Genomic DNA, 17,669 nt, shown 5'->3' with positions numbered 1-17,669 from the left:
TGATGAGCAGCTTGTCCGCATCGCTTCTGGGCTGCTACTGCTCCAGCTCTGACAACTCAGATGAGTGGATCTCTGCTTTAATTTGCAGTGCCACCTGAAGGGAAGCAGGAGATGGAGACCCTTCAAGAAATGCCTTCCCTGTCTGCCAAGGGATGGTTTGTTGGAATCAGTGTCACTTCACTGCCAGGAAACCCAAGAAGCTCCATTCAGCGTTTGTGAGCAGTAAAGGCTATGGCCCTTTCAGCTGGATGCTGAGGGGAGGAAGATGAGAACATAAGGTTAACTCTAGTCAATCAGACACCAGTGTCCTGAAATGCCTCCATGAATAATTGATTGTTCTCTTTGGGATTCACGTTGTCATGGAAACTGAAAGAGGAACCAGGATATCTAGGTATGAAGTGAAGTTTCTTTGGGTCTCTCTCTCCCTTCAGCAGCTAAGAGCTGAAGCTACCTTTGGCAGGTGCTTGTAAGATCTTACATTGATTCTGAGATGAATTATCTGGCACTGAGCCTTCTGCTGTTCCTGCAGTTATTTTCTTTGATCGGTGAGTATTTCATATGCATATCTAGCTTTAGATGGCCTTTCATGTCTGGAAACCCTACTGTCTTTAGATTGCTGAATGTGCATCTGTAACATAGAGAAGTGTGCTGGATTTGTGTAAATACTCTTCCTGGTGAATTAGTACCTGAGTCCCTGTTACAGTTTACATCTCTGCATATCCAGAAATCTACCCTGGTTTTTCCCCCTCTCTAAGATGTCCCATATTTTGTTCCCAGGTTTCATTTTTATCTGATTCACCTTCAGCATTCTTCACAGGTTGTTTATTTGTTTTGTTTTGTTTTGTTGCAGAACTAATAACGTTATTTGTTTAAACCATCAGATTGATAGAAAACCTGGAAATTTACTTATGTGTGTTATTATCTGTCTATCTATATAGATACACCAAGGGTCAATTAGACCCAGTGTATCTTCAGTGGACCAACATTTCAGGTGAAACTGGCCCACTGTCAACACCAAGGCAAGTTCAGTAAGTCTCCAGAGAAACAAGACATTGTACTGTGAGATTCCAGCATGGATCATTTGCAGATATTGAGAGGAGAACGAGGTCTAGTAGTTAGAGCAGTGGACTGGACGTCAGGATTCCTAGGTTATATTCCTAGCTCTGCCATAGAAATACCATTTGTCCTCACACCGTTCACTCAACCTCTCAGCCTACCCAGCTGTAAAAGAGGGATAATATTTTTGAGGGCATTGTGAGGCTTAATTGATTATTTTAATACGTTTGGAGATTCTCTGAAAGGAGCTGTACAAAGTAAAAAGGAGGAAACATGCCCAAAGTGTTTATCATTCAGTATCTGTTTAGTAAAACGATTAGCAAGGCAAGTTTGCTTCCTAAATTATGCCACAATTGAGCAAAATTGTTCTAGACAAAGAGGCCACCTACAGGGAGACTTTTTGGAAGAACGGTGTAATTCGACAGAAAGAGTATTCACACAAATCAAACACACTTCATTGTTCTCTGGAAATAACGCCACGAAAGCAGGTACCTGCCTATCAGATGCCCTGGAAATGGACTGCACCACTGGAAGAAACTCAGGGCAATGCCTCAGCTCAGGGGATTCTTGGGAGGAATTTTGGGATGTTAGGAAAGGGCCAAAACCTGAAGCTTTTCCTGAGTCCTTATGCAGGACAAACTCTTATGGACTTCAGAAGGAAGTTTCCAGAGTAAGGACTAAAAACCTGGTCTCAGCATGAGTTGATGGCTTCTGAGAGCCTTCAGCTCCCATTGACTTTATTGGGAGCTGTGGGCACTCAGCACTTCCCAGAAACACTTGGCACTTTGCAGTAAGGAGCCCTAAGTGTAAACCCAAATAGAGACCTCAGAATCTTGCCTCAGAGCACCCAAAATAATGGGTTCTTCTCGCAGACCCCTAACTGCATATTTGCCTTGGCACTTACACAGGTGACCAACTCGCATCCTAAATCAAAGGAGGCTTCAAATAATTATTACATTATTGTTATATAGCCAAGTCTTGGTGTTCTTTGACAAGGGGCCAAGTAAAAGTGAGGATGCTGTTACCTCTTTGAAAAGGTTAGGTAAATTAGTCATTAAACAGCAGATTCTTCACACCACCTTCTGGGCCAGTGCTTCCCAGTGTCCCAGGTTAGATCAGAGCTTCAGCAACTTCTTCAGCCTCTGCCCCAGCCACCAAGGCCCTGAATCTACACTCACCCAACAAAGTGTACCAGCTTCTTTTGGGGGCGGTCATTTCTCAGTAGGTCATTCGGGTAGACACTGCACTGAGCAGACCAAGCACCGTGATTTGTTCCTCCATCACTTTCATGTGGCAGGCACTACACTGACCTACCAGAGCACATTGGCTTTGATGGGGTCACCTTTTAGCATCCAGTCTGTGTTGGTACCATTGCCTCAACAGAGGTCTCTATTGTCATTGCTCATGATTGTCCATCCTGTTCAAAAGAGTCACAACTGCAGTGATGCAACCGAGCCGACTGGCCTTGTCAGTGTCTCCGTCACTTAGATTCATCTGTAGGTCACCGATGTTCTAGGTAACCCAGTGAAGCTAGTGTGCCGATAACTCTGACAACACAGCACCCTATTTATTGATGTATAAAGCCAGTGCACTTTATGTTGGGATGGTGCCAAATTATTCTGAATTGTTGTGATTGGTATGAATAATGTGGTAAGCATGAATTTGGTGTGGCTTGGGATGTCTGAATTGGCTAGAGGATTCTGGGAGCAGGATTCTCTCAGCATCAGACAGGTGGTATGGAAATTTACTGAGTGTGCTGAAATTGCACTTGAATGGATAATTGAGGCTCCATCTGTGCATATGTCTCAACATGAGACTTTGGGCAGGTCTACACTTCATCAGGGATCGATGTTCTGAGATCGATCCACCGGTGGTCGATTTAGCAGGTCTAGTAAAGACCCGCCAAATCGACTGCAGATCGCTCTCCAGTTGATCCCTGCACTCTACCCCAAACGAGAAGAGTAAGGTAAGTTGACAAGAGATTTTCTTCCATCAACCCGCCGCGGTGTAGACCCTGCGGTAACTCAACCTAGGGCACGTCAACTCCAGCTACATTATTCACGTAGCTGGAGTTGCATAGCATAGATCGACTTACCGCGGTAGTGTAGACATAGCCTTTGAAACACGTCAGCTGATCGACCAGCCCACAAAGTAAAGAAAACACAAAAACATGCCATCGGTGAGCTTGGTACAGGTTGACCCAGATCGAAATAACCCCTTTTGGAGGACACAGCACTAGGAGCTCAAGTGAATGACTGATGGGAGGGTAAATGTTGATTGAGCTTTGGTCTGTGCCAGTTTTGTAGCCCCCTTCTAAAATACTAATTAGAGAAAACCAGTAATAAAACACTCACGTGGCATATTTTTGGGACATGTGACTCCTTTGAGAACAAAAGGTATAAATGGTAAGCAAAGTAAATTAGTTAGTTAGTTCTCCAATCAACATCTGAAGAGGTCTGTGATGCTGTAAGACAGAAGGCCTTCGGGTAACCAAGAAAGACCCTGCTTCGAGGGACATTTGGCAGACCAAGTATCTGAGAGGGGAGAAGAAGAGAAGAGAAGAAGTCTCCATCTAGGACCGGTAGCTATACCTGCTTTGTTTGCCAATCAGGATACTGTGTAAGGCCAACATAATTACTGAGGGTTTATACTTGGGGAATTGAGGCTTGTTAGGAAGATAGGTATTATATAACCTTTACTGCTTGTGTGAATCTTTCTCAAATAAACGATTGTGCGTTAACCATACTGTTCCCGAATTTTCACTGGTACTGGTAACAATCTGCCCAGCTGTGGGCCATTAAAGATCTGTTTCAATAGTTTACTGGTGCTCTGTATACACAGCAGGTCAAAGCCCTTACATTGTTACCTGTCCGTAAAAGAAAACAGCCTAATGGCTGCTCATTAGAGGAACAGAGCAGACATGTTACAAGAAACGTTGCTCTGTGCCATGAAACTCAGCATCTAACAAGATGCAAATGAATCATCTAGCTTGGAGGTGACTAGATTAGTGCTCCGGCGTTCTCCTTTTGGCACCAATCCATTTGTTTGCTCGAGATCAGACCCGAGTTTGACGGACTTATCCCAGAGCCCGTTTGTTCACGAGACAACCAGTTCACAGCCCCTGACTGAGAGCGAGGCCCAGGCCTGGAAGAGCAGGGGTAGCGCCAGGCCATAACGGATGTGCATTAGGAGAGCCATGCTGGAGACTGGGATAACAAGTCAGATCAGAGCTGGGGCGCCAGGTGGGTGTAAAGGAGCGGACTCACCCCTGTGGCCCCTCCTGCTGGTCATTGGGGAATTAGCTCTTTCCAGCGTGGAGTGCCCTCTGCAGGCCAGTGATCTGCACAGCTCTGGCCCCCGTGTCCCTCACAGACCCCAGTGCCCCTTTCTCTGGGTTCTGCCCCCTGACAGCACCCCCACACTCTGCCTCTGGGTCTCCCCTTCCTGGGGGACCCCCAACCCACTATCCCCACCTTGCCCCAGTCTGGGCTACGGCCAGTCATCACCAAGCCCCCGCTCCCTGGGGCAGACGGCAGTGTAAAGGCCACTCATCATAGGCAAGGGGGTTCGGACCTGTTGCCTTCCTCTGCCTCTATGGGCCTTGCACCGGGCCGTTGCCATCCTGGAGTGCCCCGCTCAGCCTGCTCCTTCCCCAGCACGGCAGCACCCTCAGTACCCTGTCAGGCAGGCAGCCAAGCCCTGCTCTCTCCCAGCCTGGAGAGAGACTCCTGGGGCCCCTGGCTCACAGCCTTCTTATACAGGCCAGCGGGGGCCTGATTGGGGCATGGCCCAGCTGCGGCTGCTTCCCCAATCAGCCATCCCCAGCCACAGCCCTCTCCCGGGCTGCTTTTAACCCCTTCTATTTTAGGAGCAGGGTAGCCACGCTGCTCCAGTGGGATAGACGCCTGGGGCCTGCCTGCACTAGGCGTCAGGCAGGTTAGTACGATTAGCCCCTCACTCTGGTGAGCATTAAACTGGATTCAGATTGATTAAAATTCCGATTAAAAACCAACGAGGTTGTATATTTATCATTGCTCTGTCGCCTGTGGAGAAATCAAGGCCTGTAGCTGTGTGAATAATAGATGGACTCTCGTCTTGCTAATGTCAGCGAGAGGACGATAATAGAGCGGTAGATCAATCAGAATCCCTCCTGAGGGGTCCATCCATCCCCTTGGCGCCGATGTCTAACTCCTACGGATGCTAATGGAAGCTACATGAGCCTACAGGGAGGGAGCTGGCACCTTGTCTGTGATTTAAAGTGCCTCTTTGATGTGTAGCGTCTTCTGTAGTCCCATTTATCTCCCCCTAGATGGTCCTCGCAGGGCCTGAGCTGTCACAGCAACTCATGGGGTCATGATTAATATTCAAAGGTCCTGGAAGGTTATTTGGTTTCAGAGCTCCTATTCCCTCAAAATAAGGCCTGGCCAGCAGCCTACATCAAATGACACTTGGATCTGTCCAGCGGCATGCAGTGATACTGGGATCTGGGGTGAGACGTTTCAGAGTGGTAGCCAGAGTTCATGCATGACACAGCAGCTGGGTTTGCCAGTTGTCTCCTCCTGACAGTTTTGCCTTTGCTCTGCAGATGGCCAGAACAGCCTCCAGCGCATCATCGGGGGTTACATAGTGGCACCACATTCCTCCAAGTACCTGGTGTCCCTGAAGAGGAAGACAGGCTTCCATTTCTGTGGTGGGTCGCTGGTCAGCCGAAGCTGGGTCCTGACGGCTGCTCACTGCAAAACTGAGTAAGGAATGCCAGGAGAATCAGGGGCCACTTAACATCAGCCTTCAGAGCGCACAGCCAGACATCTGGGAATCAGACAAGAGACCAGCCTCCCCTCACAGCAGAGTATAGAGGTTTGCTCCCATCAAACATCACAGCTCCATGGACTCCTGTACATAGTTACACACACGCTCCCAGCTCAGTTTTCAAACTTGGGTGCCCAAGTTCCCATTTTGGTGTCTATATAGGGATTTTGGTGCCTAAGTTTAAGTTCTCAGGTTGAAAGCTGGGCCCTGGATCTGGTACATATCTCCACACAGACCCCACCAGCTCACATGCCTATAGCTCCTACACCCACAGACTGGTGAGCTGTAAGGAGGGATGACTTTTCAAAGGTGGGAAGGTTTGGTTCATATTAAGGACCCTACAGTCTGGCTGCTTCTCTTAACTATCCGAGCCTCTTGGGTCTGACCAATGAGGGCAAGAAACTTTTCCAGGCTGTCTCACTAGGGCCCCAATTCAGCAAGGTGTTTTGAACACGTGCTTACGTTCTATTAAGGTCAATTCCCAGCTCAGCTCCAGACCTCTCATGTGACCTTGAGCCAGTGCCAATCTACCTTGTGTCTCGGGGCCCCATTAAATCTTAAATGCATGCTTAAAGTTAAACATGTGCTTTGCTGAATAGCTGAATTGGGGTCCTAGAATTGCAAGGATTTCCTGGTTGTGTTTAAGAAGTAAGGTCAGAAAGAACAGCCTTCTTTGGGGGACTTGGCATTACTTCCGGCGGGGGGGTCATCACAGGAGCAGCAGCAAGGATGTGAAAAAAGCTGCAGCAAAAAGCAGCTCACCAGAATTTTTCCCATCTCATTGCTGGTGCAGCCAAAGTTCGGGGCACAATTTCTGTCAGTTTTTCTTTTACCCCAACCAGTTTGCCCATTCCTAGTAAGCGACATTTCATAATATTGATGCTTTGGACAAGCTCATTGTCCTCTCTCTGGAGAAACATTAGACTGTGGAATTCTAACACAGATGTTGGGAAGGAGGATTCTCTAGTGAGCAGAGCAGAGGCCTGGATTCCCAGCTCTCCCTCTGAATCCCTGTCATTACATCTCACTTCGTTTCTTGGTTTACTCATCTGCAAAATGGAAATGATGCTATTTGTTACGCACCTCACCCCAGAGCTGCCCGCCCCCACAGTCACGTGTACCTCCAAGCAGTCGTACAGCCAGATCTACGCACTAGGCAAACACACACAGGTCCCTCCATCACTTCAGTGTTGACTCCATGTGAATTCAAACAAAGGTGCACAAGATCTCACATGGCTAGTTCTGTGAGTGCTACAAGCCTTGTGAAATGTTTTGAGTCCTCTGAGGGACTGCATTTTACGTCAGACCTGGGCAGGGATATTTTTCCCCAGCACTGATGCACCGGTGACTAGGCTCTCTGCTGTCTCCCAACAGAATTAACCAGATGATGATTGTAGCTGGGGAATATTCTCTCTCCACTTTTGAAGGCACAGAGCAGATCTTCCGGCCCTCTCGGATGGTGGTTCATCCGGACTACAGCTCCACTTCCAAAAATGCGGACATCATGCTGATTAAGGTAACAAGCTTTCGCCAGGCCATGAAAGGGAGGACGGCTGTTGGAGAGGGAGGGGGTCACTACAGATTGTTTTGGCTGTTCACAGCAAACTACATGTGCTCCGATGAGCATGCATTCAGACATTAAGCATTTGGTAGGGGAAATAAAGGCAGGGATGGTAGCAATGTGCAGGACGTCAAGGTGAAGAGGAACAAACCACCAATGACCCCTAATGAAAACAAATACCTAGCTCGTACATGCACCTTGTATCTGTAGATCTCAAAGCACTTTACACAAGGAGAGAGGAATCATCACCCCCTTTTTACAGATGGGGAAACTGAGGCACAGAGCGATGTGACTCACCCAAAGTCACTCAGCAGGCCAGCAGCAGAGCCAGGACAAGAACCCAAATTGGAGTACAAGGCCCGTCGCCCCATCTGCACTGCTTCTGATATAAACGTAGGGTCTGATTGCTGGAGGTGCTAAGCACCTTCATCTCCCTTCTCTCAAACCTGGAAAGAAATAAAACAAACTAACCGAACCCTGCCAAGTGTCCCCCACAAAAAGCACATTGTTGACAATGTTACTAGCCATTGGAAATAGGAGACTGGAGTGGAATGGCCTACCCAGCCCTACCTATCCCATTGCTACGGCAGATGCTGTCCAGCTCCAGGGTAGTGATCCCAGAGGCCTAGACTGCACTGCCCCCTCTCCCCATGAACACTGCCTTACTCCTCCTTGACACAAGTAGGGCTACTACTCCCTGTGAGGGAGGGGGCTCTGAGTTCCAAAAGACACACAATGTATGATCCGTAAGGCCAGTAACTAGTAATCAGGACAAACGTGCCTGCTCTTCCCAGCTCCCCCAGCTGTGAGGCTCTAGCACCAGCTACCTGCAAACCAGCTGGAGGGGGGACAATTTGTCAGAGGAGGGGTGTGCATTCTTCTATGTGATTGTTGCTTTCTGATGCTTTTCTACCCAGGAAGTCAATATGCCCCAGGGGAACGCGCACAGGACTGGGACTCAGGAGAACTGGGTTCTGTTCCTGGCTCTGCTGCATGCCCTTGGGCAGGTCACTTCCCTGCTCCGTGCCTCAGTTTCCCCATCTGTAAAGTGATACTTACCTCCTATATAAGTGCTAGGTATTATGATTAGTTACTGATCATTGTACATTTCAGATCTCACAGGGTCTCTTTCACTCTGTGGGCCTATTTACCTTAGTGAAGAGTACCAACCTCTGTGGTATCTAGGCACTGATTAGTACCTAGGCTGGAGATACACTTCCTGAGTTCTGGCCTCTCTGTCATTGTCAGTTGTTTCCTACCACTCCTTGGTAAGGAATTGAGCAGGCTGAGTGGACAAGCGTCCCTAAAGGATATGGAGTGGCTTATACGCAATATCAGGGCCAACCTGCCCTCCCATCCCTGCAAAAAACAATCTAAAAGGATTCTGCAGAGTATCCTCATGGGTGAGAGCCAGTTTAGCCCCAAAGCCTTTCTGTTTGTGCCACAGGTTTAAACGGCGATGCACGGTAATGCACACTGAATTTGCACGTGCAGGTGCAGAATATAATCATGCCCGCTTCTAGTTCTGTACACCCACACAGCAGAAGCATTCATGTGAGTGGGTGAATGGGCACGCGTCACTATTGCCTATACGCATCCTGTGTGATCTTTTCACTTGTGTTTTGGTTTTGGAACCCGGTCTTTATAAGCTCACTAAGCATTCGTGGGACAATGAGGTTCAGCGTTTGCTCAGGAGAAGGAGTTGGAGCAGCGTTAATGAATCATTTAAAGGCAGGGACAAAATGACTGAACACACTGCAACAGATGCTGTATTATAAAAACCAAGAGCTGATGAATGTAAGTCAGTCCATGGGGGACATGAGGGAATCCAAGCCCAGCCACTGAAAGAAATCCCACCAAATCCCCATGCAGAGCACACGCTGCAAATTCACTAGATCTAGTCTTCTAGGCAAATGCTAGGTGCTTGCAGAATGGTTTCTCCTGAGATTTTTTCCCAGGTGGCAATCCCTTACTGAAAGAGCATTTGCTGTTCAAAATATTCTGTAAGCCAAAGGAGCCTCTGTTACCTGACGTAACAGGGACTCATTTAAGATTGCCTGTCCCTTTACTAATCCAGTAGCTTCAAAAGGAAGCCGTGAAAAGTCCAAGCCAGGGAAGGAAACCGAAAGGGGAGCTAAATGAAATTCCCAGGGAGGATTGCCTTTAACAAATTAACATTTCAGGCTAAGCCGGTATTGTTTTCACTTAAACAGCATTCATATATTCAAATAGGTTTGCAAAGTGCATTGTGTATTAATAAGAATGGTCTCGAGTTTAAATAATCATTAAAGCGATGCCGTCTAAGGCTCCAGGCACTGAGTCTGCTCGATTCCCCCCCAGGGAACGTGCAGTGCAGAGCTGGAGGGGGCTTCTCGAGACTGAAGCAGCAGCAGCTCAGAGGCTGCTGGAACACAGTGATGCAGTTCAGTTCTCTCCTAAGAGCCCCTGGTAGCCTGGCTCTTATTTCCCTAAAATCACATATTTCCAAAGCACCAGGATGAACCATTCAGAGAGACTGAAAACCGAGATTGCAGACTCCTGCCGTTAGCAATGGGGAGTGTGTGCAAATGAACATAGCCCTTGGTTTCTGCTCTCGGCGCGTGGCCCTGCTGCAGAGAGAGCATGTACAGCACACATTGGTAAATCATCCTCAAAGCTCTAGAAACTATATTATCATCCCAATATAATAGCAAATGATGCTGTCGTCTGCTCCTATAGTGCTCAAAGAGACAGCCCGGGGTGGGTAACTTATTATAGACTGAAGACGAATGGACTCTGAAAAGGATTTAGGGGTCACAGTGGACAAGCAACTCAACATGATCTCCCAGTGTGATGCTGTGACGAAAAGGGCCAATGCCATCCTCGGATGCATAACCCCAGGAATACGGAGTAGAAGGAGGGAGGGGAATTTACATTTACATTAGTGAAAGCAATACTGGAATATAGCACCCAGTTCTGGTGTCCACATTTTAAAAAGGATGTTAAAAAACTGGAGAGGGTGGAGTAAAACAGCCACAATAATGATTTGAGGGCTGGAAAAAAATGCCTTACAGTGAGAGACTTAAAGGGATCGGTGTGTTCAGTGTATCAGAAATCGAGCGATGGCTTGATTACAGTATATAAGTATCTTCATGGGGAGAAAATACCAGTATTAAAATTATCTTTAATCCAGCAGAGAAAGGCAGAAAAAGAACCAATGGCCAAAGCTGAAGCCAGACAAATTCAAATTGGAACTAAGGCCCACGTTTTTAACACTGGGGATGATTAATCATTGGAACAAACAGCCAAGAGAAGTAATGGATTCTCCATTCAGCTTTTGATCTCTTCAGGGGCCTGCTGGCTGCCTTTCTGGAAGATGCTTTAGCCAAACACAAGTTACTGGGCTCAATACAGGGGTAACTGGGTGAAATGTAATGGCCTGTGATATTCATAAACCAGTCGGAGAACACTTCAATCTCTCTGGTCACGCAATCAGAGACATGAAGGTAGCTATCTTACAACAAAAAAACTTCAAATCCAGAGTCCAGCAAGAAACTGCTGAATTGGAATTCATTTGCAAATTGGATACTATTAATTTAGGCTTAAATAGAGACTGGGAGTGGCTAAGTCATTATGCAAGGTAGCCTATTTCCCCTTGTTTTTTCCTCCCCCCCCCCCCCCCCCCCCCCCCAGACGTTCTGGTTAAACTTGGATTTATGCTGGAAGTGGCCCACCTTGATTGTCATGCACAGTGTGGGGAGAGTGGTCAGTTTGGATGAGCTATTGCCAGCAGGAGAGTGAGTTTGTGTGTGTGTGGGGTGGGGGGGGGGGGGGGGGGGTGAGAAAACCTGGATTTGTGCTGGAAATGGCCCACCTTGATTATCATGCACATTGTAGGGAGAGTGGTCACTTTGGATAGGCTATTACCAGCAGGAGAGTGAGTTTGTGTGTGTGGTTTTTGGAGGGGGGTGAGGGGGTGAGAGAACCTGGATTTCTGCAGGAAATGGCCCACCTTGATTATCATACACATTGTGAAGACAGTGGTCACTTTGGATGGGCTATTACCAGCAAGAGAGTGAGTTTGTCTGTGGGGGGGCGGAGGGTGAGAAAACCTGGATTTGTGCTGGAAATGGCCCAACTTGATGATCACTTTAGATAAGCTATTACCAGCAGGAGAGTGGGGTGGGAGGAGGTATTGCTTCATGGTGTCTGTGTATATAATGTCTTCTGCAATTTCCACAGTATGCATCCGATGAAGTGAGCTGTAGCTCACGAAAGCTCATGCTCAAATAAATTGGTTAGTCTCTAAGGTGCCACAAGTCCTCCTTTTCTTTTTGTGATATACAAGAGATCATAATAGACGATCTAATGGTTCCTTGTGGCCTTAAACTCTATAAATTTATTACCTCCACCTTTACCCAAAACTCAAACCAAACCTTTCTGAGGGTTTGAAAATGTTTAGTTCAGTACTCTTCCCTGTGCATCTCTGTTTTGCTAACAGAAAGGGCCTGAACAATCCAACAGATCCTCCCTTAAAGTTGAGGAGTGGCGAATACAATTTTTACAGCTGCTGCACACCACCTTTGTGGGAAGCCTACAGAATTTACTAGAGATGAGACAAAGAGGGTCCTGTAGAAATATAATAAATAGGCTCCTATAGAAATTAGTCCTAAAACCATGATAATTTCATAGAGAATGAAATCCTTTCTATAGGTATTTTGACCCATCCTATAGAATTCTATAGCCAGGACATAATTCTCTTCTAGATTCTATTGGAGGATTCAAAGAATCTTATAGAAAAATTCTCATTGCCTTTTACATTCTATAGGACTTTCCATAAGGGTTTAAGTCTTAGACCAAAACAGTGGATCCAAACACCCCATGGCTTTGAGGAAAAGATTGGAAACTGAATCCAGATCCAAGTTTTGCAGCCAGGTCCTGTTTCCATGATGGGCCAAACCAAAACCCTGGATCTGGATTCGATTTTGCAGCTGATGCTTACCTGGTTCAGGGAAGCATCCCAAACATGAATGGAACCCGAGCTGTGAGTTGCATGACGTTCGCCTGTCATCGTACACAAGGCCCTATGCCCATGATCACCTGTTCCCGCCTCTGTTTCTTTCCAGTCAGTAATGACTCTCCCCTTGGTGTCTCCGAACAGCTGAACAGGCCACTGGTGCATAATGCTTTTGTTTCCGTTGTGCCACTTCCCCAGCAAGGAGCGGTCGTGAGGGAGGGCCGCTTCTGCCAAGTCTCTGGCTGGGGTTACACCACTCCCATGGGCGGGATGACTTCAGACACCCTTCGCAGCCTGCGCCTGCCTATCATCTCTTCTGGGAAGTGTAACAGCACGGCCTCCTATGCGGGACACATCACCAAGAACATGATCTGTGCCGGGTTCAACACAGGGGGCAAAGATGCCTGCCAGGTACAGCTGCCCTCCTTAATTCTGCAGAGGAAGCTGCCAGTTCAAACCTCTCCTCCGGGGAGAGCGCGGCCTGCTAGCAAGCCAGCTATGCCCAAGCTGCAGAGAACCATCCTAAACTGCTAGGCACTCAGTGGCAGATGGGTCTTTAGACCCGCTGGGTCCCATTAAAAAGAATCCATCCGTTAACAAGCATCTCCTGCCTCCTCCACATCTGATAGGAAACTAGTACTTTTCTAGACAGACTTGGAAGACACAAGCCAACAGTGACGAGTGAGTTTGGGGGCTCTCAAATTTTGGGTGCCCAATACACCTTTAAAAGGACCTGGTTTCCTGAGGATGCACTTTCTGGGACAAAAATCAGGGTCTTCTCAGGGGACAACATGGGGCACCCAAAACCACGAGTCCCTTTTTGAAAATCTTGACCACCATTACTGCAGCCAGTGGGCAGCGTGATGAGAAAGGGTCTGGAGTAAAATGCTTGCACAGAGACACGGCAGGAAGCTGTCTTGCGCTGCCTTGTCCTCAAGTTCCCATAGAGTTAAAGCCTTGATCACACACCTCCTAGCTGGAGATGATTCACGCCCGGAACTGAAGCACAGAGGGTGGGTGGAGAAGGCCGATCTATTTTTATAGCAAGAAGAACAGAATGGCAAGCTAGAAATGCGCTAGCTTCTTTCCCCCCCTCTTCCTGGGTAAGACAATAGCAAGAAAGCACAATGGAGCTGAAGGTGTCCCTTCTAAAATGCATTACCTCTTTTTTAATCATTTGTCTGGCAGAACCTAGTCATCACGTCGCCAGTGCGGCATGAGGTCATGTTCTTGTATTGTGAAACCAGGTCATTGCGTGATGCTACTGCATCACACATAGGAAGGCACAATGGTGCAGAATGTCCCCAAGGGCTGGACTAAATCTCTCTGGGATTCCAGCATTGTCTCTCAGAGGGCAGGACCGTGCCAGTTTTGATGGGTCTTTCTAGCGTCCTGTAAGAAAACTGTTCCATCGGTTGGGCAGGGGTGCTGCCCCGGGAAAGGGTCAGGTGCAATTTCCATTGAACGGGACTGTCAGGACAGGGTGGGAAATGTGTTAAGTTACATTCACGGAGCCAAATTCTTTGCTGGTGTAAATAGGCAAAGCTCTGACATCGGTGGCATAGAGCCCATTTACACGAGCAGAGACTGTGATCTCATAAGTCGCCCCCTCCATCTCTGAATTCCCTCCAGGCTGCCTAAGTCCTTCTGGGACTCAGGTCCAGAAATATATGGAATGTAATCTAGGAGCCTGATTCCTCATTGCCATGCACCTTTCACCAATGCAAAGAAGGTTGTTACTATTCTGAGTGAGCAGCATTTTATACCTACTTTGCACTGGTGAAATGCCTACCTAGGGTGTAGGGCTACGGAGAATCTGCCCCAGAGCGTTCTTGGTCCTCCTGTTCCTAGACAGGAAAGGTGTTTATTACAATGATGGAAGGGTCCCCCCCAGACCATTTTAGAAAACCAAAAGCCTTTATTGTGGCTGCTTCTTTTCTAGGGGGACTCTGGCGGGCCACTGGTGTGCGAGGGCCGAGTGTTCGGGATTGTGTCCTGGGGAAACAGCTGCGCTCGTCCCAGGTACCCAGGTGTTTACACCGCAGTAGCCAACTTTCAGAAATGGATTTACAAAACCATCTTTAGGCGCGAATAGTGGCGGCTCCATGTCCTCTCAACGTGCACCTTCCACTGCCCATTCCCAGCTTTGAGCAAATAAACTTGTGATGAAAAAGAAACAAGAAGCTCCTTCAAATGTAGCCCTCCTGGAACCGTCTGAAAGTCACCTTGGGGGAGAAGGGAGATGGTGTTTTTTAAAAAGCACTCTCTTGCAAGGAGTATATATGCCTCTCAAATTCTGCGTCAGGTACACTGATTTCTGCCTTTGATGGAAATAGAATAACTCCACAGGTTTAGGATTCTGAAAACATGCGGGGGCTGAAAGTTACTTAAAAACCAGAAGGAATCGCAGGCAAAGGATTAATAGAACCAATTTTAACTTCATTAAAAGCCACGAGAGAGATGGAAAGAAAAAGAAAAGCAATGTGCAGTAAAAACCACTGAATAGATCAAACATCCAGGAGTGGGGGAATGATCCATCTCTGAGCACAAAATGTTCCTGGTATCAAAATAAGCTCAAAGTCACTTCCCTTTTAAATATTAGCTGAGTGATTTGCTGTCCACACCAGCTGGCTATGCCCGGAACTTGGCCATGATTAATTACTAGTGTATTCTCTCCCCTGTAGGGCGCATTATGAAGACCTGGCTCAGGTACTGAATGACTAAAGCTGCTGCCAGGAGGGTTTTTCCTTTGAACCTGTGTGTCAGAACATCACCATGGGCCTGATCTAAAGCCCACTGAAGTCAATGGGAGTCTTTCAATGGGCTTTCGAACAGAGCCTAGGAGACTCCAGCTCAGACAGGTCTGCAGCCACCACAGACACACACCGGCCATCCTTATTATTTATTGCCTGAGGGAGTCAATCTAGGTAGCTGAATACACCTCATCAGACTAATCTGATTAAAGATTTTCACCAAGGGCATGAATCTGCAGTGCAGACACCCCCTGAGCCAGACTGTGCCCCCTAGACACACCCACCAAGACACCAAGGGTGTCCTGACAATGAGTCAATGAGGCCTGTGCAGGTGGAAATGGGAACAGAGCCTGGCCCTGAACACACTGGGACAAACACAGACTTCGGGTAGATCTGCACTGCACAAGTAATACAGGCTCTTACCTGGGTGTTGGTCCAAACCCCTCTATTGTCCACACAGAAAATCCTTTTACCTGTTTGGAGGTTCTTTCAGCTCAGGCTAGCTGACCCAGCTGGGGGCGAGGGGGAGGGTTAGAACCTGGGCTCCGGTTCCCGTCGGGCTGGAACCTGCCCACTTTGCAGTGAGGATTAAGGTGGCCACTGATGCATCCCCTGAATAGTGGACATTCCGGTACTTTGGGAACAGCACCAGCCTGCCACCCCCTGCGTGACCCCAACAGCGTGACCTCACACACGCGGTGCATGCGAAATCATGCCAGCAGGGGCAGAGTGGCACACTCTTCAAAATGGCGGCTTCCATGTGTGATGTCCAGGTTTGTCTAGGTACCGACAAGGAAACCATAGAAAAACAGGACTATCCGGCTTAAAATTGGGTGAATGGCCTGTCTGGTGAGGATGCAGGCTAAACCTGATGGCCCTCCACTGCCTTGCCACAGTTCCCCCTGAAGGGCAGACGAGGTCTCCTGCAATTGATACAATTGACTGGGAAAGAATCCTCGAGCATCTCAACAGAAAGAACCATGGGATATCCCTCAGACACCCACAGGAGTGCAGACACAGTAACACAGAGAAGGTTTTGCAGGGGGGACACTCACGTCTGGGTTAGGCTAACCCAGGTACTCAGACCCGGGTGCCAGTCGCCTGGGCTAACTCTGCAGTGAAGACATACCCCCATTGTAAATCAAGGGCAGTTCCACTTCAGTCAATGGGGATAGGAAATCCAAAGCTTCTCCTCTTAAAAGCTTTAAGGCCAATTGTTTTCCTTTCACGCTGCCCTTTCACTGCATGGAGGTACATCAAGAAGGCCACCTGCCTTCCTTCGCTGCACTGCACCCACCAGATACTGAGCCGTGCTATGGGTTTGGAGAAAGCACGTAAGGAGGAAGCCGTGGAAGTCCTGGTCAATCACATGCAAGTGAATGTGTAGGGCTAATGCTTGGCTCTGCATGTGACAATGCACACTGTTTGGTCACGAGCTTCGGCACTGCATGTGTGCCATGGGGAGGGACAGGCAGACCCAGGTGGGGTTCCGTCTAATGGGCTCAGCCTCTGACAAATGAGCTCTTCTTTCCTCCTCAGCCCTTTTAAAGGGAATGGCGAGTCCCCAAGGGAAACGGGTGTGGAGCAGCGGGAGCTCAGGGCTTGAAAAGCAAAAGAGGATCAGCCAAACCAGGCAGGATAGGTGGGAACATGGGACGTAGAGAGAGGGACCAGTGCATTTCAGGTGCCATCCTACCACCTCCAGTGATGGCAGGGAACCTGGAGCTGCTATGGGTAGGGCACGTGACCTAGTGGTTAGAGCATTACCTTCCGCAGAGTTGAACCCAGGGACATATTTAGCCTAGAGGGAGAGAACCCTGATCCCCTTTTCTCCACCTGCACCCCTAAGTCTGAGCTGAGTAATGGAACTATTTTTATTTGCCAATAACTTGTCAGAATCAAGATGCTAAAATTCCCCAGATTTAAAATGAGGATTTGGATGCACTGCATTTTGATGTATTTCCTCCTCTGTCTAATGTGTCCTCCTTTCGGCACCAGAGAGAGGGATCTTGTGAAGGGGTGTGAAGTGGGAATGCCTCACAAAGGCAGCAAGGATAACTCCAACCACACCTATCTCAGTCAACCTTCCCCTGCCTGTAACAGAGACAGGGGCTCAGCCAGCTCTCTGCTGGCAAATTCTGCCTCCTCTTTTCATAAGGGAAATGGATGGGAAACAGAGAGCAGAATGGAACAAATTAATGAATGATGTAAGAGCTCCTTAGAGCTTCAGGTCAGGAGATTCATCTACCAGTGGGAACATATGCAGCAGCCCTGACCTCCTAACTCCTTCAGAACAGATGTACTGAACTCACGAGCTCTTGGATTTCTTTACTCTTATGCTCATTATAATGGAGCAACTCTCCTCAGCCTGCAGATGCTGATGTAGAATATAAGCACCTGTCTCCTTATCTTTGCACACCTGCTGTCTGATTTATCAAGGGTGTTTTTTGGATGGATCTGAAGGTGCAGAATAATCGATAGCCAATTAAGCACC

General features: G+C 47.9%; 1 protein-coding gene across 1 annotated transcript; it reads left to right on the top strand.

Moving 5' to 3' along the window:
• The first annotated feature begins 226 nt into the window (after positions 1-226).
• LOC102939319 (trypsin-3) lies at positions 227-14,590 on the top strand. Its single transcript, XM_043531827.1, has 5 exons — positions 227-545; positions 5,642-5,801; positions 7,240-7,381; positions 12,621-12,833; positions 14,365-14,590. The coding sequence occupies exons 1-5, from the start codon at positions 491-493 to the stop codon at positions 14,515-14,517; spliced, it is 723 nt and encodes a 240-aa protein (XP_043387762.1). The 5' UTR covers positions 227-490; the 3' UTR covers positions 14,518-14,590.
• Positions 14,591-17,669: the final 3,079 nt, after the last annotated feature.

Source organism: Chelonia mydas, chromosome 18, assembly GCF_015237465.2.
Source record: "Chelonia mydas isolate rCheMyd1 chromosome 18, rCheMyd1.pri.v2, whole genome shotgun sequence".
Lineage (NCBI taxonomy): Eukaryota > Metazoa > Chordata > Testudines > Cheloniidae > Chelonia > Chelonia mydas.
This window is presented reverse-complemented; position numbering and strand designations above follow the sequence as displayed.

Excerpts from the sequence above, each read along its gene's own strand:
- LOC102939319 (XM_043531827.1), top strand. The coding sequence starts at position 491 with ATGAATTATCTGGCACTGAGCCTTCTGCTGTTCCTGCAGTTATTTTCT. Across the intron at positions 5,802-7,239 it reads GCTGCTCACTGCAAAACTGA|AATTAACCAGATGATGATTG; the intron begins GTAAGGAATGCC and ends GTCTCCCAACAG. Across the intron at positions 12,834-14,364 it reads GGGGCAAAGATGCCTGCCAG|GGGGACTCTGGCGGGCCACT; the intron begins GTACAGCTGCCC and ends CTTCTTTTCTAG.